The sequence below is a fragment of the Mytilus edulis genome, chromosome 6 (assembly GCF_963676685.1).
Source record: "Mytilus edulis chromosome 6, xbMytEdul2.2, whole genome shotgun sequence".
NCBI classification, from domain to species: domain Eukaryota; kingdom Metazoa; phylum Mollusca; class Bivalvia; order Mytilida; family Mytilidae; genus Mytilus; species Mytilus edulis.
The window spans coordinates 76,780,739-76,802,241 of record NC_092349.1 but is presented as its reverse complement, the minus strand read 5'-3'; the positions used below and the strand labels follow the sequence as shown (position 1 = coordinate 76,802,241).

The 21,503-nt window shown below is 30.9% G+C and overlaps 1 protein-coding gene across 1 annotated transcript; it reads right to left on the bottom strand.

Annotated features, from left to right (window-relative positions):
• Positions 1-830: 830 nt before the first annotated feature.
• Positions 831-16,985, bottom strand: LOC139528443 (uncharacterized). The gene is made up of 8 exons (XM_071324417.1): positions 16,513-16,985; positions 15,897-16,178; positions 13,031-13,366; positions 12,095-12,358; positions 5,267-5,542; positions 4,202-4,273; positions 3,523-3,583; positions 831-1,594 (listed from the first exon to the last, which is right to left on the bottom strand). The coding sequence occupies exons 1-8, from the start codon at positions 16,520-16,522 to the stop codon at positions 1,423-1,425; spliced, it is 1,473 nt and encodes a 490-aa protein (XP_071180518.1). The 5' UTR covers positions 16,523-16,985; the 3' UTR covers positions 831-1,422.
• Positions 16,986-21,503: the final 4,518 nt, after the last annotated feature.

Here is a 21,503-nt window from a genome sequence, read left to right as displayed (position 1 = left end):
GAAACCGATATTATCAAGATGCTTGATTTCTTGATTGACAACATATTTGTTACGTTCGGAGGACGTGTTTTTCAACAGACTGTCGGCATACCAATGGGAACAAACTGTGCCCCTCTACTTGCTGACTTGTTTCTTTATTATTATGAGGCTGACTTCATGCAGGAACTTCTTAGGAAGAAAGATAAGAAGTTAGCAATATCCTTTAACTCTACTTTCCGCTATATAGATGACGTTCTTTCACTAAACAATTCAAAATTTGGTGACTATGTGGAACGCATCTATCCCATCGAATTGGAGATAAAGGATACTACAGATACAGTTAAGTCAGCTTCATATCTTGACTTACATCTAGAAATTGACAATGAGGGTCGGTTGAAGACAAAACTTTACGACAAAAGAGATGATTTCAGCTTTCCAATTGTGAACTTTCCATTTCTAAGTAGCAACATTCCAGCAGCACCTGCATACGGGGTATATATCTCTCAATTGATACGATATTCCCGTGCTTGCATTTCCTATCATGATTTTCTTGATAGAGGGTTACTGCTCACAAGGAAGCTATTAAATCAAGAGTTCCAAATGGTGAAGTTGAAATCATCTCTTCGTAAATTTTACGGACGCCATCACGAGTTGGTTGACCGTTATGGAATAACCATTTCACAAATGATATCGGATATGTTCCTCACTTCGTAACTACAATCCCCTTCCCTTTCATGAATTTGACCTACCGAATTAGACTATTTACCGGATTTGTAATCACATAAGCAACACGACGGGTGCCGCATGTGGAGCAGGATCTGCTTACCCTTCCGGAGCACCTGAGATCACCCCTAGTTTTTGGTGGGGTTCGTGTTGTTTATTCTTTAGTTTTCTATGTTGTGTCATGTGTACTATTGTTTTTCTGTTTGTCTTTTTCATTTTTAGCCATGGCGTTGTCAGTTTGTTTTAGATTTATGAGTTTGACTGTCCCTTTGGTATCTTTCGTCCCTCTTTTATTTAGCAATATCAAGTAATTATTTTAGAAATAAACCAGACATTTTAACCATTCTTATTCTTTAATTGTCGGCGTTATCATCATTGATCGACGGAAATGAAAAGTTGACCAGAAAAAAGGTTAAGTCTGAAATGTTGCACAATATTTCCGTTTCAAATTGTTGCAAAATACGGAACAAAATTTAAAGTGATTTTTTATGTTATTTTAATTTATAAAATATGTTAAGAATTATATTTTGCAGAAAGCTGCGTTGAAATTTAGGTGAGTTTTAAACAAATCGATACCGGATGTGAATGTCCGGTATAACCCAATGGGTTTATACGGCTTCCCCGTATTTCACAGGGTCAATAAGCTGTAGGGCGACTCCACCAGTATTACACATGCTGATTTATCAGCTGATTTGATCATGACCTTTAACAATAAAATGATCAGGCCTGTGCCCCCTTTATTATTTCATTTGGTTCATCGTGTTCGTGTATTTTTTCTTTTTTTAAGGATATCATTCCTTCTGAGTCTGTTTGTTCATTTCTTTTCAGATGGTTTTTCATATCTATATGTACTCCATTACCACCTTTTACACCATTACTACCATCGTGCAACCTGAAACGAAAGCAAACATTTAGGTCAAACAACTTTCTTCAAATAAAACTTGTCGTATAAATCAGATATTGTTGCTTGATAAACGTTTGGTGGCATTATTCTCGAATCTTTAGGAAGAGGAGATATTTTTATTACCCAACTCACTTTTACGTTATATTATTTTGTTAATTACAAAAAAAGTAACATTCCTATGAAAACGGTGTTATATGATAACTTATCTTGCACATATTCCAAGCTTGTGAAGTTTTTATGTTTTTTATGAAAAAAGGTGATTTTAATCAACTATTTCCGGTGGAAATAGTCATTTTTGGAGTCAACTGAAACATTGCTTTTCACTTAAACAAATACATGGTTTCTATGTATTTCTGATTAAAGTAAGTGCCGATATTGGCAACTTCCGGTGTACAAAATATTAAATTATCGCTCTATTCAGAAAAACATATATGGTTTCTTCCTTCTTTTGCTTAAAACAAAGGAGAAAATTTGCTATTTTCGGTTGACAAGATGTCGTTTTTGATTTTCAATAACAAGTGCCTTCACATTCATTCTAAAAAAACATGGTGTTTATATTCTTTTACATGAAACAAGTACAAAAATGGCAACTTCTGGTTTTACCAAGGTTCGGTCGTCGTTTCTAATACGAAATTGACGTTATTGTTATTTTCAGTATGAAGTAAAACCAATGGTCGAGTCTAGAACGAAAAATTGAACTTTAAGCTTGGCCTCAATTTCATTGCCAAATGACACAATGGTCTAAGCGATAACTTTTGTAGATTTAAAGCGAGTCAAAAGTAAGAATCATAGTATAAATGGAGTTACCTCTCAATTGAAAAGTGTATGGTTATGAGGATGAATTTCAAAAGTACAACACTTATTCAATATCATATATGAAATATCTATTCAACATGTTCTGACACAAATTCGGAAGAACAGCAACGGCATAAGAACAACAAAATCTGTTCATTGAACAATTGGAGGTTTGTAATTACTTCAATAAATATGTGATAAGAATATAAGTCTATTGAAAAAATATGAGTTTTTACTGATTCCTGAAATACATAAATATAGTTACTTTTTATTGGTACGAAGACGATTATATGATACTTCCGATTTCATGCAATGAATTTAGTTTTTGATGTACTTTTAGTGCAAAGGAGAAGGTTCACAAAGGGTTAAAATAGACCCTAAATTTTTGATGATATTTAAATCAAGCCAAAAAATTACAAATTTCACATAGAAATACGTGTGATATTACTGTTAACACAAAAAAATATATTTTTCTGGCACTTTCCTTTACAATTTATGAAGCTATGACCCCTTAAATAAACACTATTATATTTGAAGGTCAATTTTAGTACTTTGTTCCATAATTTTAATTGTTTTTGGTATAATTAACCTTGGCCGCCATCCACGATCCAAAATGTTTTTATATTGATTAAGACTTTTGAAATAGACCCATTTAAAAAGCAAGTTGTCACCTTTTTGATGTTTTAGGATAAAGTTGATATTTTAGGCCCTTTTTGGCCCATAAGTGAACCTTGTCCTTAAGCTACTTCCAGTTTAAGTTTTTTACTGTTAACATTTTTCATGGTCATGCTTTGAAACCCAAAACAAAAGACCCTATGGCTTTGTTATATACTAATATAGTATGAAGTAATATCTAACGATATTATCGAAGACATCAAACATATCTCTTGGATCGACAAATCAAAATATTCTAAGTCTATTATACGTGACATTTGATGAATCAGGAACTCAAATCAAAATACCATATGACATTTTGTATATTTCACGTATGGTTCACGAGTTTCACGTATGTATCCCAAAATGCTGCACATCTGCATTTTGCACATACATATTTCATATAATGTTACAGTTTATGTAAGATATATTCTGACAGTAGACACACTAAACGAAAGATGATGTACCTGTCACTGGACAATATTTCTCCCTCACTTGGGGTCTGAAATCTTTTCAAGTAAAACTTGTCTGAAATTGAATTAGATATTATTATATTTTACATTCAATAATTCAAATTGACACCCTTCGTATGGTTTGTCAGATATAATTCCATTTGTAATTCATCTCTTTGCAATTACTGTAAAAATGAAAAACTCTTAAAGTAAAAAGTAATTTCACAAAAATTCTGTACTCTGAGGTAAATTCAAAATCGAAAGTACCTAATCAAATGTCAAAAATCAAATGATAAAACAAATCAAATTCCATTATATTTACAACGTTAACTTCATATTCCCATTCAGAGTTGATAATGTACTATTGACGTTACCCAGATACTTTATTTCATCTACGAAATGTCGTTTGCAACAATCGTTGGTAAAGTTAGCGTTGTGGCACTGGTACTATTTTTATCAAACATTTTGTGTGAAATTTTCACTTAAGATTTCAATATCAACACGTTAATTTTATCGAAGAGACATCACACTCTTTTTCTTTTGCCTTCTTCTTTACATTTCTAGCTACCTTACATTTATTGAAGATTATTTTGGTACAATATGAAATATTCAAATAATTTTTATTCATTTCCCAATAAATCTAAAATTTGTTAAAAAAAAAAAAAAAAAAAAAAAAAAAACCAACAGAACCTACCTTTCTCATCCTTGCAAACGAGGAATGTAAATTCTTTATCGGGTTCTGACGATGAAGTATCTAGACTTTCACCTAAAATTACATTAATTTAGATTATTACAATATCTATTGATATATTTTACAATACCTGCTACTCGGGTTCACAAACATGACTGAAAAAGTAACACCATAGGTTCCTATACCAGACAAAGCGAAAAGAAACAAATATCAAATGAATTACATTTTATAACTTTTAAAAGAATTCTTTTTTTTTTCATTGTTTATTTCATTTAAAAGCATATATAGCTGATACCACACACAGTGCGAACGCATATAAAAAAAGCCCTTTTAAATAATTTCCTTAAAGAAATGCAAATGGTCGTACGTCAATTTGTAACGGAATAAACAATATTAACTCAATTTTGTTAGTATTTAAATAACAAAAATGGATAGAAGGGATTATTTTCAATATTTAATTCTTCGAACAAAACTGAAAGTAAGGAGATTTTACTACTTGTATATTTAAAAAAAAAAAAAACATGAAAAATAAATCATGATGTAATACTTTAATTTTTTTATTGAGAACTAACTTATTAAAAAAAAAGGCTATTCTTGTGAGTCTTTTATTCCTTAAGTTGAAAATTCAAATCATTATTGTAAAGTTTATCAAAGCAATTCAAGTGACAATTTGTACATCAAAATGCAAATGCTATAATGGTGAGGAACTGAACTGGTTTTTTTTCTCCCGCATTTTAAAATTTTCGACAACCAAAATGAAATATGCTTGTAAATAAAAATGGTCTTCATACCAAAGGAAATTAAATATGATAATTCGAAAACAAACCGATTACAATATCATTGCAAAAAAACCCAACACAGAACGACGAAATTGCAAAAAAAAAACCTCATCAAACACAAAATGATCTGAGCAAGATGCAATCGTCCAAAAAACGAAGATGATGTCAAATGCTGCAGATATTCTCGAACTTGATACGTTTTACGGTCAAATGAGGACATTACGTAATATGTGTAAAGAAAAAGTATGTAAGCATAATCATATAACTATTAATCTCCATATTTTCCTACCTCCATGAACTTCACAAGGTGAGAAGTTTAACACCACATTTGATCTGGAAGACAACGCATCAGCAAATGAAAGTAAAACTTCCCCTTTCAATAAAACGTATTCCAGGAAATATTTTGCTCTTTCTACTCTAGGAAGTTTTCCTTTGGATAAAATACAATCTTTTAAAACTACTTCAGGAATGTATGGTTTTCCTTCGAATGTCTCTTCCATTAGATCAGTATCGATTTCATCCAAAATATTTTTGAAATCACATATAATGGTTCTTCTATAACATTCTAAAACAAAAATGAATGTGACGTTATATTTTGTACTTTAGCTACTAGTATTCAAGTGCATATTACGATGGCCGAAGTAAGCCGACAAAAATACAATTTTAACTTTGTATAGTACTGTACAGAAAGTTTGCACATAGTACTTTCTTGTCGTTTTACTTCCTGGTTAAAAGATAGTACTCTGTACAGAAAGTTGGTACATAGTACTATCTTGTCGTTTTACTTCCTGGTTAAAAGATAGTACTCTGTACAGAAAGTTTGTACATAGTACTATCTTGTTGTTTTACTTCCGGGGAAAAAGATAGTACTCTGTACAGGCAAGTTTGTACATTGTACTATCTTGTTGTTTTACCTCCGGGTAAAAAGATAGTACTCTGTACAGAAAGTTGGTACAGTGTACTATCTTTTTATGGGATCAGAAAGTACAAGAGCAGAGTTTGTGAAGACTAGCTATTTGATTTATCGACGTATTTTTATCTGTTTTTTTTTTTATCATGTTCATTGACTTTCATGATAAATTGAAAGGGAATGTTAGATATAAAACAGTCTGCAAATAAAGTATGTCAAATTCTTCAGCGTTTTGTGTTGAAAGTCACACACGTAGAAATGAAACTGATTATTTTTATGTACTTGAAACAAACATAATAATATACGCAGGTTTATTAGCTTGAAAACGCTGGGACGCATTATTTTGAAGTAGGAATACCAGACTCAAGATAACGACCAATTCTATCGACCAATCAAGCTAGCGACCAATTCCATCGACCACTTAAGTTAACACTGAGCATAAATACGTAACAGAACCATTTCGAGATATGTCTGAAAATCACAAAATGACATTATACTACAACGTTCTACTAATGTTTAATACGTGATGTATCGCTATTGATATTAATTTTGGATTCCAACAAATAATTATAGTATAACTAATCGCCGTATTTGAATATCAAAAATAAGACAACGCGTGACCGAACGACGCATGGATTAAACGAGTGCGCAGCACGAGTTTAATCCATAGCGGCGTTCGGTCACAAGTTGTCTTATTTTTGATATTCAAATACGGCGATTAGTTATTCTTTTTATTACATTGGCAAATGGCTTTTTTTTTTATGAAATTCATGTAGAAAATGTAAGGAACTATATCTTTTTCCTACGCATTGACAATTTGTTTTGATCCGACGTTATCGACGTCTTGACAACGCCTATTGTTGTATGACGTCAGAGAGTGAAATAACCACGGTTATTTCACATGTGAAATTATCAGTTTTTATCTAACTGGGAAATCAATGTAATTCATTGCAACCAATGTAATAAACATGAGTAGCGTGCTTGCTTGCTGGAGTCTAATAATCTAAATCAGCTATTCAGTTTTTGAAGACTTTATATTACATGGTATTATTATACATTTATTTCAAATCGAGATTTTTGTTTTAACTAGATCTACTGTTTCCAGATTGGATATTTAAAAAAAAAAACCCTTATGGTCCTAATACCTCATATGGTCCGGCCCGTTGATAATAAAACGAGTATAATACTGATATGGTCCAATCATACGCGTACGGTCAGACCATATGAGTATATGCATATGGTCATGACCGCACGCATATGGTCCAAATATTGATATGGTTCGGAACATATTCGTAAGTATTGTAAAACAGAATATAGAAAATCTAAGTACAGCCGTTCAAATGTCAACTTACGGTGAGATAAATAAAATGTTTAAGTGAACAAGGAACTAGAATAATCATGTAAGGGTTTCTATATCCGCGGCATTGTCAAATATCGAGTATTTCCTCAAAACCGTTTAGGTTTGAGGGGAGTGGTTCTCGAAACAGTATATATAGGGTATATTCCAAGGCACTTCAGATAATACTGAAAGCAGTAAAACAAATAAAAATATAATAAGAAAGAAAAAACTAAATTTTTTCAATGCAACATTCATCAAGTCAAAACATTTAAACTACGTTCAGCCAGATGCATTTTTTTAAAATCTTTAATTCAACATTTATATACAAGACATATTACATATTACTTTAAAATATCACAAGAATGTTTTAAGTATAATGACATAAATAATCAACACGAAAATTAGAAAATGAATGTTATGAATCCTTCGGTTTCTAGTACAACAATGTTGTTCTTTAAAAAGTGTTTCTCAAAAATATTTCTTATACATCTTGCATCACACAAGTATTCATACAGAATAGTCATATAATGTTTTATACTGTATAAGGTCAACTTTACTGTTTAAACTCTTAAGTAAATTCCTTCTGTGAAGATACAACTTTCATTTTTTTTTCTCGTTTCAACCTTTATTCAGACATTATGTAGCATGTTATTAATAAAGTGACCGATAAAGACAAAAGAGTAATAAGTTGTCTAACAGAAAACATTTTATACATTATTCCTTATTCAATACATTCTTTTTAGATAAATTATTCGTATTTTTTTTTATCAATCACACAATGCAATGTCAAGAAAAAATACTGATTTAATGACAAAAACTTATGTTGTGTGAATATTCTTTCTTATCTTCTCAAATGTAATCAGAGTAAGTTTCAAATATATCTCGTTGATTTTGTGCATCAACTTGTTTTTATTTTACCTTTATTCAATCATTCTACATATATATTCATAATAAAATTATTATATATTACGCAATACGATACTGTTACATCAACATTTTTTTTTATCTGCAATTTTTCAGTATACAAATCATTATTTAACACATACATTGAAATATTATTATTATTTCATCTAAATAAGTATTAAAAAAATTGTAAGCAAAAGTAAATAACATTACAAAATTATAACAAACGTCAAATAAATAAAGGAGCTGGAATGTCAGTCTTGTTCAAATATTAAATATCAATTAGAATGAATAAAATGAAAATATAATATGATAAGCAAATAAAAAAAACCAGTCGAAAATAATTGATAACTGTAAAGGGAAACAATCTAGTCCTATTACATTTATAAAAATTACTATATCGGCCCGATCAAGAGAACATACAAAGTAGTACATTATATCAAACAAAATAGTAACTATGCATATTTATAAATCTTTGTCAATAAGTATAATATTTAGTTCATTTTGGTATCAAATGAAAGCGTATTCACTTAGGATCACTAAAGACCCGTGTTGAATAATAATCAGAAAAAAATTAATAAAAAACAGGGCAAATTTACCCCGTTGTATAGTTGGCTTAGTACCGGTTTTTTATTCTGGAATTTCTGGGAACAAGAAGACAGCAATACACAGTTAGGAGTTTGGTTTCACATTTTGGCCCCTGTGGATTTTTTATATATGAAAGTTGTTGTGCAATAAAATTCATTTTCAGACAGCTGCCACCACCCGTAATGGACAAAAATGAAAAGTTTGGTATGGGGTTGTCAGCTTCTGGTGCACTTTCCCACCGGGCATTTTCATGAATAAAAGGGTCTGGGACAAGCTTTCAATCCCACTAGGTGTGGGTAAAAACTTTGCCGTAGGGAACTGTACAGAAAGAGTGAAAAAATGAGCCCATACCCATTACTGTATAGGTACATCAGACTTTGGATGGACAGTGACGTCTTCAGGTGCACTTTCACATGGGCTCATTTTTCAGTCTTTCTGTACAGTTCCCTACGGCAAAGTTTTTTCCCACACCTAGTGGGATTGAAAGCTTGTCCCAGACCCTTTTATTCATGAAAATGCCCAGGTGGGAAAGTGCACCGGAAGCTGACAACAACATACTCAATTTCTCATTTTGGTCCATTCTGGGTGGTGGCAGCAGTCGCTTTACTCCCATCCCCCTACGGCAAAGTTCTTGACCGCAGGTGGTTAGATTGAAAGCTATTATCCATATCTTCAACTCGTATCAATCCCTGGGTGGGAAAGTGCACCTGAATATTTCACTGGTCATCCAAAGTCTGAGGTACCTATACAGTTATGGGTATGGGCTCATTTTTCAGTCTTTCTGTACAGTTCCCTACGGCAAAGTTTTTTCCCACACGTAGTGATGTTGTTGTTTTTTTCGTGTCCAACGTACATTCTTTCGGCAAGCCTCGCAAGCTCCATACGGTAAAGTTTGCCACCGGATAGGGCTCCAATGAAAGGTAATAAATCAGAGCAGGGCCCACTGAAATGAGTTTTTGGGGGTTAAAACCTTTTGTGAATTGAATCCCACCTACACTTTCTCAATAACATCCAAATATTAAAGAAAGATTCCTTGGCTCTAACTCCAAATATGGACAATTTTATGTTAAGGGGGTCCTGAAATCTTTTGAAAGCATCCGATGTGCTATTTTTTAACCTTTTCTAATTAATCGGACCAAATCACTACTTTTAAATTAGTAATACTTTAAAATTGATGACCCAATTTTTTTTTACAGTAACTATGCTTTAACCCCACTTACTTGCTACTTGAGGCATAGAGCATGAAGAAATACATTTGGAAGGGGTATAAAAAAAAATTGCAAGTAACACACTGTCCACATTAAGGACTATAACTGTGTATCGTACTCGGACCATTTGAGGCGGCCGAATGTATAGAAAGCCAGTATATAGTAATTCTTTCGAACATAAGATATTTCTTATTTCGTTTATTTGAAAGCTTATACATTGTACACAGGAACGAGTCTAAGTCAACTCACATTAAATAGTTATTCTATGCTACGCCTACAACAGTAAAGACCGTAATTTTATCTGATCTGTAGGTTTGTTTGTCCGTTCGTTTTTCCGTTTATCCATCCATTTGTACTGTATTAGATTGAATCTAAGACGACATTGTAGTCAGATCAAGTTGAAACTAGGTACACATGTTTATTAAAATATGTTCTTTTTAAAATTATTTACGGTTCTCTGAATATGGAAAATAATTGTGCGAGCAAATTATCATAGACAAACACTGTTGTTTTTTTTCTAATTCAATTCGTTTACTTTTTATTCTCATTTCGTATCCGTAAATTACTAAATAACTATTATGTGATGGGGGGTATACGATCCGTTTTTAATAGTTTATTTGCAATCCTTGATTTTTGTTTACCATCTAGGTTAATAGTTTGGAAAACCGAGAAAACGTAAAGAAGACCTCAAAATATAGTATATGCCCTTCTCTATAGAATAAAATACGTAGAGGAGCGCACTTTCCATTCTATAAATACATATATAATAACATAAAGTATGTGTTTATGTAGGGGAATAAAAATCGTTCGCTAAAAAAGATTGTTCCTTTGCTTTTTGTGTATTTTTCGCTGTGCATTTGCTGATTAAAGATACCCTATCTCCTTTGTTGTTCTATTGTATTACGATATTTTGAGGTTTTACGATTTTCTGGGACGTTCTCCCTTTACTAATTTATATTGATGCAGACATTTAGCAAGCAAACTAGTCAGTACATTAGGCTACAGACAACATTGATGTTGTAGTGTTCCTTCTGACTTGATATGGTGGCTATCTCTAGTTATTTAAAGGTTAAAAAACAATATAAACCGTATTGGTAGCCATATTTTATTTTTAACGGAACGTTGTTTCATTATGTCGTTTTGTGGTTTTCTCATAAACCACATTATGATTCTTTGACAAGTTGATTCTCATTGTGTTCTTCAGTGGTCGCTAGAATTGGTCGCTAGCTTGATTGGTCGCTAGGATTGGTCGCTAGCTTGAGTCTGGTTATGTTGGTGATGGGAATCTTTGCATATGTGGAAAGTTTACCCAAATGTTTGTTAATTTGAAACAAATAGCATATGTATAAATGTTATTTGTCACTTTTCGGAGAAAAAACATTGACTTTTTTCAATTTATACATATTTTGTCCAATTACACATATCATTTCTTTTTGTTTTTAATAATAAATCAAATGCTTTTGGTTTCATTCATAAAAAAAACAATGATAACTAGGAACACAAACATTCTGTACAGTTCAAGACATTTTTAAAAGGAAGTTCAACTAATGTAAAAATGGTGGTTATGTACTTCCTTAGTCCATAAAAAGATAGTACACTGTACAAACTTGTCTGTACAGAGTACTATCTTTTTACCCGGAAGTAAAACACGAGATAGTACACTGTACCAACTTTCTGTACAGAGTACTATCTTTTTACCCGGAAGTAAAACAAAAAGATAGTACTATGTACAAACTTTCTGTACAGAGTACTATCTTTTAACAAGGAAGTAAAACAACAAGAAAGTACTATGTACAAACTTTCTGTACAGTACTATATAAAGTTTAAATAGTATTTTTGTCGGCTTACTTCGGCCATCGTAGCATATACAATGTATGTTATATAAACTTTTATATTCTTCTTTCTAATTATTAGAAAATGATTATTTGAACACTTATTCCACATTATTAACTTTTAACTTGTATCAAAATATCAAGAAACAGTAGAAAATTATTGCAGTGGATACTTGTCAGTACATTATATAATTCAAAGATCAGGAGTTGTGGTATGATTGCCAATGCGACAACAACCTTCCAAAATTAAAATGCAATTATAAACAACCTAATTTATTACCCAAATGATATTATTTTGAAATTAAAGATATTATCAATTTTAATCAAATATCCATACCTGCACATGTCATTTTTTCAAGTCGATCTGCAATTGTGACAATATTTAATTCTCGAAGTGAATATATCAATGTTTTCCACACTTTATCGGGATCTTTTTCCATAAGAATCAATAAAATATCAGCAAGTTTGTTCTGACTGGGTTCCAATCTTCCAGTGATCGTTTCCAATCTTGCAAGAATTTGTGTGCATGGGTTAATTTCACTGTTGATAACGTATCTGTTGATCTTTATAACTAGCTTTTTGCTGAATTCTAGGCTTTTTCCTATAACAAAAGAGAAAACAAAAAACTGTCAAAATAGTACTTTTAATCATTTATTATTACAACAAAAATAAACATTTCTGAGAATTGCCGCTTACATTTCAATTGACCGCCTCACGTGTGAAACAAATTATGTGCATCCTTATTAAATTTTTCATCTTATTTGTTTAGGTTTTGTGAATTTTGATGCATATGCACTTTAATAAAAGAAAATAATATTCGAGGAAAGGGAATAGCATCACTGCATATCGTAAATATATTGAAAACAAAGAATATTTAGCATATTTGATAGATGGTCAAATGGAATATATACCACATTATAATACTGACCGACCATGTGAGACTATCATGGGTAATCAAGGTCTTAAAAAACTAAGTAGATACTTACTTGCAGACTGTACACCTTGACTTACGAAAAGAAATTAACAGTGAAGATATGTTAAATCAACCCATAGGTGACAAATTTTATTGACCGATATTTAAATTCGTAAAACGATTAGGAAAAGACGAATCAAAGTAACAGAACAAATTGTGAATTGCATAAACTCAAAACTCCGAAAGCAACAGGGAGCTTCGACAGGATTAGAGAGTTGACTTTTTAGGGGACTTAATATCAGACTTTTTGGCCGATTATTTAATTTTGTTGTTCTATAGTATCATATTCTAAGTTATTACCCTTTCCGTCTTTTAGAGGTAAACTGTATGGATTCTTTGTAATAACTATTTTTATAGTTTGGTTAGGTTTTAAGGTTGCTTCAACATTCTTCAGAGACAAGCATTTTTCAATGTAAATCCGACAGTTTTTTTCTTCACACAATTCTTGATAAAAAGGTTCCTTTGAATGTAGAAATAGATGTATGCAGCCAAACTGCATATCATAAATTTCAATGTTACTCTCTTCTATAACAGCACTATATTCATCAACTGTCGTTTCCATTATGCGATTAATTGATCCTTCATTGCTTGGAAACAATGTCAAAAGATGTGTGTTTCCAAGTGATATATCCAAATCTAAAGAGCAACATGTATTTAAATTAAATAAGTTAAAACTTCTTGTTTCTCAATTACTTTTTCGAAATATTGATACATGTATCATCGTATATTGTCGAAACACATTTACATACAAATAAAAACCCGCTACATTGTTTATCTGCATATTAACCGTTCCATATAACTTCCTAGACGAAACATCTGCTGCTGGATTATGAGTCGCAGAGGGTACTTTGTTAGTTTAAACATATTTTATTTGCTGAATTAAAGCAAAATGGATTAGACACAAGTAAATCATACTTATGAAGTCTTCTCCATAATACAATATAAAGTAACAATAATAGTATAATATAATGGACATGCATATAAAATAAACAGTTTATACAATATAATACTAGCTTTCATAGGTGAACAAAGAGGAGACAAAGTAAAAAAGGAAAAGGAAAGTTTGAAAAATCGTATACTTCTGTGACGCTGACTTGTGGATTGGTGACAAAGATTACGTCCTGTGCCAGCAATAATAACGCCCTATCAAGGCATAAGAAATCTGTTTGACCTTTTTATGTAATTTTGAACATGTTTGAAAATTTAATTTTTTTGTTCGTTCGAAAGTTCCAAGTGTCCGCAAATCAATAGTTTTGTATCTAAAACAAAGTTTTCAGATATCCAGTTAAGGTTATGGAATAAGTTTTTCCTACATAATGTGTATTTTGGGCAAACGAAGAAGTAATGGTAGACATCCTCAATATCGGACCCACAATGATAAGAAGGATCATTTATAATGTTAGCTCTGAATAGGTCATTGTTTAAGGATGAAGCGGAACATCGCAATTGCGTTAAGATAATATTTAATTTCCTTGGGCCATACAAATAAAACGTTTCAATTTTACATACTAGACTATCGTTTTTAATTCTTTCTTAAATTTAGAAATAGAGTCGACACTACGAACTTTTGAATCAAGTTTATTCCATTCACGTATAGTAGAGGGAATAAACGATTCGGCAGTAAGGGAAAGTCTACAAAATGGAACAATAATATCATGACCATTTCGCAACGGGTAGTTGGTTGTACTTTGTACACAAGGAGGTACAAGATTACATAGATATTCTGGTGCATGCTTTTGATTCATGTTATAAAACATCTGTAATTTTCTTCTCCTTCTTCTTTCAAAAAGAGATTCCCAGCCAACCTCAGAATATAAAGTTTTAGTTTTTGTAAATATTGGTAGACCTGCTACTATTCTTGCGGCCTCTAATTGTAAATTTTCTAATTTATTTGAGTAGCCTATTCCACAATTATCCCACACTTCCGTGGCATATTCGAAAATGGGTCTAATAAAAACTAAGTATAGTTTTTCTAAATTATTTCGAGATAATCGATATTTAAGTTTACGTAAAACATTTAAGTGTTTCTTTACACTTGTTATTATACTTTCAATATGATTGTTCCATTTTGCGTCACTACTGAAATTAACTCCCAGGTGCTTATGAGATGTACTTAAAGGTATATTTTTACCATTTAAGGAAAAGCTGAGGTCTGGAGTCTCAATATTTGAAAAATCATAATTTCTGTTTTATCTGGGTTAAATGACATAAGCCATTTAGAAGACCAAACATCCAGCTCTTTCAAGTCGCGATCAATAACAGATCTAATCTGTTCTCCATCGTTACCAGAATAGTTGAATGATGTGTCGTCAGCAAAAAGCCGACACAGTGAAGTAAGCTTATCAGCAATATCATTAATATATAATACAAAGAAAAGAGGGCCTAGAACTGATCTCTGGGGGACGCCAGCTGAGACATTACAGAAGGAAGAAGACGAGTTATTTAATACTACCTACTCTCTGTTTTCTGTCGTGTAGATAATCCTGAAACCAATTCAATACGTTTCCGTCAACACCATATGCTTTCATTTTATATATAAGACCCCTATGCCAAACTTTGTCGAAAGCTTTAGAGAAGTCACAGAATACAAAACTTTTTTTTTTGTTACTAACATAACTTATAATAATCTTCTCTAAAATTGTCCGTTTATATAACTAGATTTAAACTCCTTCAGGGAAATTTGACCTTATATAAAATTGGATATATTCCTTTGTCTTTTTTGTTCATATTGTACTTCAACTGTTTATTTTGTTATACGTTATTGGCTTTCAAAAATTTAGTTTTGAATGTTCCTCATTAAGGTAAATGCATAACAGCAATTCAGACTCATGAACTTTATAACATATTGTTATAATTGTTTCCCATAATGTAAATTTAGATATTAAATACTGGTCATTGAGATCAACTGACTAATTGTTGTTTGCATAATACGTGTATCCTATAACAAAAAGAGAAATTATAGTCGGGAAGAGAGATAAGTCGAAACATTTATCATGTAATCATGTTATAAAAGTGATTAAAGGATAAAGTGTATAGAACTTATTTTTTCTTGAACTAAGTCAACTGTTGGTGATTTGAATTAACATGTATTTTCATAGGTAGAAGTTTTAATGTTATTTTAAAAATACACAAAGATACAAGAACATCAGACTTAAACACACACTACCTTGTTCTGATGTTTCACCAATAAGCATTTCTTCGACTCTTTGTAAACCATTTTCATGAAGTATCGTATTCAGTATTGGAATCTTGTCATCAGTTACCTTTTGTACTAAGATTTCGTAACATGTATTGGCTTTCTTTGACTCACTGCCTTGAGAAATCTTGTCTCTTTCGTCATCGTTAATTAGTTGCTTTCTCCTAAGGGAATCCACTAGCCTTGTATTTGCCTCTAGCTTATCCCGGAAGTATCGTTTAACTTTGTCATGTTGCAATTTGCTGACAGGAGCTGCAATTAAAGAATTGTATGCATAATATGATGCAGAAGTATTTGTAGAATCCGTTCAAAATGATAATGAATGGAAAGTTGTCTTATTGACACTCATACTTTATTTTCTTAAATCTGTATTTTATTAAAAAAAATATTGCAATATTTTTTTCATAATGTGTTTGACTCTTTATATGTATTCTAAATTTATATAATTATTTTAACCATTGAATATAGAAATGTTTTCTTTTTTTTTTTCTTTTTTTTTTTTTATTTAATTGATGTTCCTTTTAAACTTTTGTAGATACGCATACTTGGAATCATGAAATGGTTTTTATAAACGTCTAGTACTCACCTTCTGCCATTTCAAAGTTATGAAATCGGCAAAGTACCGAATGCTGAACGTTTTTTAATACAAATGACGTGTCACCTTTATTAAAATCTGAAAGGGAGACAATATATTTTATTTAAGCAAATGTGAATCAAGCTTTTAAAAAGGTTGAGCCTATTTCCTTTATTGTGTTGATACTCATCTGAAGGTTCGACATGCACGTATCAAAGAAAGTGAACTTGCTCGACAATGCCTTAACAATTATATTTTTTTTGGGGTCTAAATATAACAATTTGATTCAAATTTGTTTTATAAAAACCACTTTCAGTATTCAGAATCCTTTATTCAACTTTTACATAATTTTGTCGTTAACTTGTTTTAGCGCCACTGATGAGTCTGTTGTACACGAAACACACGTTTAGGATACAACATTTAGTTCTGGTTTCTTTGATGACTTTATTTTCAAACAGTTAATGAAATGGTCAAAATTATCTTTCTTACTGCATGACCCATTAGATTATATTTATGTTACCGAAATCTTTTATCAGATGTAAACAAACTTCCCTTTTCTCATTTTTTAGCATGTTTTATCCTTATGAAGTTAATTTCATCAAAGTCAATATCGACGTTATGCATTTATGAGCATAGTACTTTGTCGTTTGCCTTTCCGTGAGTAATCTAATTTGGCCCTCACCAAGTTTGAACATTACAGTATATGATTTGTTTGAATTAAATTTCCACCAATCTTCACTGTAAAAGCTGCAAAAGATTAAATATGCTAATGAATAGACTAATAGAAATGTCGGGAACAAAGAGGTTTATGTTTTGTGTTCAACATTCAACATAGAAAAGATCAAGATTCCTTAAAATACTAACACAAAATATATTTTCTTATTTCACTATGTTAAGAAAAATAAATCATTATGAAATTTTTTTCGAAATATTTTAGTTGGAAATTCGCATGTTTCATGAAAACATCAAACTTATAGTTTTCAATACTTTTCCAAAAAAATATCAGAAAGTTTCATACGGAAAGAGATCGTTTTAGTGAGGTGTATATTCATCCATAGGCCTTTGATGTTTCTGAGATTATTTTAACAAAAAAGCGAATAATTGATTCACTTTTTTCACTTTCATTAATGTTTGAACAAAAAAAAAACTTTTATTTTAAATGTATATATATCTTGTAGCTAGTGCCCATTTAAAAAATTACCGCTTTAGATTGGTAAATTTACAAAAAAAAGAATGAAAATGTTAAATAAATATGAACTGTGTCAAAAGAATTGTTTCGCCAATACAGAACATGCTGGTGTACGTGTAAACGAAGATATTTCAAACAGTTTTACACAAGCCACATGTGTTTATCATATGAAACAAAAAAGTTCTTTCCAAATGATGAAAAAAAATTAAAAAAGAAATTAGAAAAATTAACAGTAAATAAGCGTGTATTTTTACAGATATTTGAGAAATTCAACGCCTGTGTGATGAACAATAGAAAAATCATATTATGTTCTGTCTATCTCTTTTTAGATAAAAAAAATTATTTGGTTATGATTTAATACAGATTAAATTTTTTATCAGTCGATATTTAAGTTAACATTCCTGAAGTGCTTTCTATTTCACATTTTTAAATTATATTAAATATTTTTTTAATTCAACTGTCAATTTCGATCCACTTTTTACATCTATTAAGTTGTTAACAGCGTTTTATATTTTCATGTACAAGAAAGTATATATAGAGTTCGTGACAGTTCAGTGAACATTGCTTAAACAATTATTTATCACTTAGTCAGTGTGTCTGCTCTAAGTTATGAATATGAGAGTTCTTTTTCATTCACACCGTTGGTTGATAAAGTTATTCATGTTTTCTGTTATTATAAGTTTGCTCTATTCTACATAAACATGATAAAGGCTGTACATTATTATTACATGAAAGCTTTATTTTATAGAGTATTGTTATTGTTAAAAAAACTGAAGCCAAAGTTGTATTGTAGATATATGAATACTTATAGTCGTTTCAAACAAAAAAATAAAATAATACTAGAACTAGTAAATGACTTCATGCAAAAAAAACACGTGTTTCTGAAAATTAATTCATCATTTACGCTGTGCTCTATACCAAAAGCATGGAGGAAAAAAGAATAAAAACCACAAATATCCTTTACCGTTAGTAGCACAGATAATCATCGTAACTAACCTTTACACGTGGAAGTGATGACAAACATTTCAGTTCGGTTGATAGATTAGCTATAACAGTTTTGTTTGAAATATATATACAAATAAACTTGGCAATAAATCATAATGTTATCTGGACTTTGAGATACATATTTTATAATTTAAAAACTCAGTTTAAATGTAAATGTGTAAATGTGGTCTCTCTAATAACTCGAACTATTGGAAGAATTTAAAAAAAATAAACGTTAATTTTTCTTTATTCTAGGATGTACAGAATTTTAAACCGGTGTAGGAAATTTATACACTCAGAGATGCCGGGTTGGAAAAAAATATTTTGATAACATTTTTTATTTAAAAACAAAAAAATATTTATTTTTTCCATTTTTGTCCTCGAATTAATTTTTTTCCACTCCATTTTTCTGGGGTTTTTTCCAAAATTTTAGCAAAATTTTTATTAGAAATTTTGGCAACATTTTATTTATCACTGGATGAACAAGAGTGGTCTATTTAGATTGCAGGATTTTTTGCTGCATAACAAATTATTATATATTATTATAAAAGGAATATAAATGACGTAAATAAAAAAAGAAAACCTCCAAAAAGCATTTGTCGATCACCTAGGCCTATGTACAAAAACACTGTAGAATTTGGTATAACACATGACTAAAATTCCTTCTTTGGTCATCTTTTATAGATTGTTAGGGCACTTACTTCTTCAAAGACTTGATTAACGATTTCAGCAATATCGACTTATTTGAAGAAATTGCAAAGAGGATAAACAATAATGCAACACATTGGAAACATTGCCAATGGAAGACAGCGACTAGTGTAAAGAGTGAGTAGACTCACAACTTTAGCTGTTCCATATACTATCTTCCTGATGATTTTTGATGTTTAAAATGTCTACCTTTTTATTCTTGTTTTCAACATACTCCAAAAAAACGCAAAAATTAATAATAAAATCTCCTTAAACATATGAAATCCATTAAGAATGCTCATTTCTGACACGTTGGCTTATTCATAGATCTTGTCGTGATGATCTTGTTTTATTTTCAGACTTATATCTATCTGTTTCAGTTTTTAATTAACAAACTAAGAAACATGTTTCAAAAACAACATTTAAGGGCACTAAGTCTTGAATTGGACAACGATTTGTAGATATTGCCTTGAGGATCATCTAATGTTTCTCTCTATACTTTACGTTTTGTTACAGTGCAATGTTTCTGTTGTTTTGTTGTTTTCTACTGATAGTTGATGCGTTTCTCGCGGTTTAACTTTGTAGCCAAGATTTATTTTCGCTTAATCACTTAATGATTATAAAACAGCGTATCCCACTGTTGCCTTTATTTAAAGTTACACACAAAATTGAGGGTAATAACTCCTAAAAAGATTCGACTAACAATATCCGCTATGTTGACATATTTATAGACTTACAAAAAAAATCTCATTTCAGCGAAATAACTTTTTTAAGTCGTTGCCTTCCACTTATGATGTTACAAGTAGATCTCAACATATTACTTTAGTTTTATAAACTGACATACAACTGCGCCAATTTGACAAAAAATGGTTGGATTTTACTTTTAAATGTTTACTTTGAATGATTGGGCAATGTCTTTCCATCCTATTGTCAATGGAAACATACCCTGAAACTGTCATTAAATAATAATTTGATTATAACTAAAGTTCAACCCAGATCTAAATCAAATGTTCCAGTGGCGAACGTTAACATTTATCCACACTAACAAACATTGTCAAAGTGAACGTTTTGACTTGCTTATCTAAGTATTTGTGTATACCCGGTAGTGATTTTTGTGTAACATTACGTTGATATCTGTTTGACTTGTACCTCCTAATGCTTTTATCTACACTCATTAGATCAAATTATATGTATAACTCGTCTGAAAGTAGAACACTTTCACTCTAAAAGTAAAATGATGGACGTTGCATGCATATAATTATTTATACACTGTAGATATTTAAGTGGCTTACGTAATTTTAGGTGAAAATTTGGTGATAATGCTATCTATTTATCTTTTCTATCATCATACTGAAGTTGCACCCTCATATCATTTGATTCGTTGTAATCTGTTTGAAAGAAAAATATGTCGTCTAAATGTTACAATTGACATTTTTGCCGATAACCTGTAAATCAGTTGATTAAAATATGATGTAATTCCTATAAACAAATAAGTATAGTAAACATAGATATTTATAAAAAGAAGATGTGGGATATGTTGTCAAGCAGACAAAAAAAATGAACCACCAACATTCACCTAAAACATATGGTCGTCACTAATGATTAGGTGCCTATACAAAATGTGAACCTGTAAATTGCAGTCTCCAAAAGTTTTAATAAAACAAACAGTAATGATATATTTAAAACTGAACCAGTAACCTTATTTAAAGTATTTTTATATACCAATTCGGTTTTTGTTTCAAATTTCTATAGAATTTACATCAGTTAGTTTTTCAATTGAAATTTTGAAGCAGGCCAATTATACTGTTCTGACACCCCATTGGTCCAAAACCTTAGAGTCTGCAAACGAAATAGTTTTTCATTCCATGACTCGATTCAACTCCAATAGAATCAAAACTGGTTCTTCAACAGGGTCTTCATCACCAGTCATATGAATTAATAAAGGAATTATAGGTAAAAAATCATCTCTCTTTAAGATCCATAATTTGTTATCTGGTCTTTTTTTTTTTACCAAGAGTCAATTATTTACATATTATATTGTCAAAAGTAATAGATTGTGTTGGTCAGTTTTATTAATACATTATCCATGATTTACAATTTGCATATATTACTTTAGTGAACTCTAAATACTTCAAACTTCAGG

Bases quoted from the DNA above. Each gene is read 5' to 3' on its own strand.
- LOC139528443 (XM_071324417.1), bottom strand. The intron at 13,367-15,896 runs GTAGTGTGTGTT...GTTGCTCTTTAG, and splicing joins TGGTGAAACATCAGAACAAG to ATTTGGATATATCACTTGGA. The intron at 3,584-4,201 runs GTAGGTTCTGTT...ATTCAATTTCAG, and splicing joins CGTTTGCAAGGATGAGAAAG to ACAAGTTTTACTTGAAAAGA.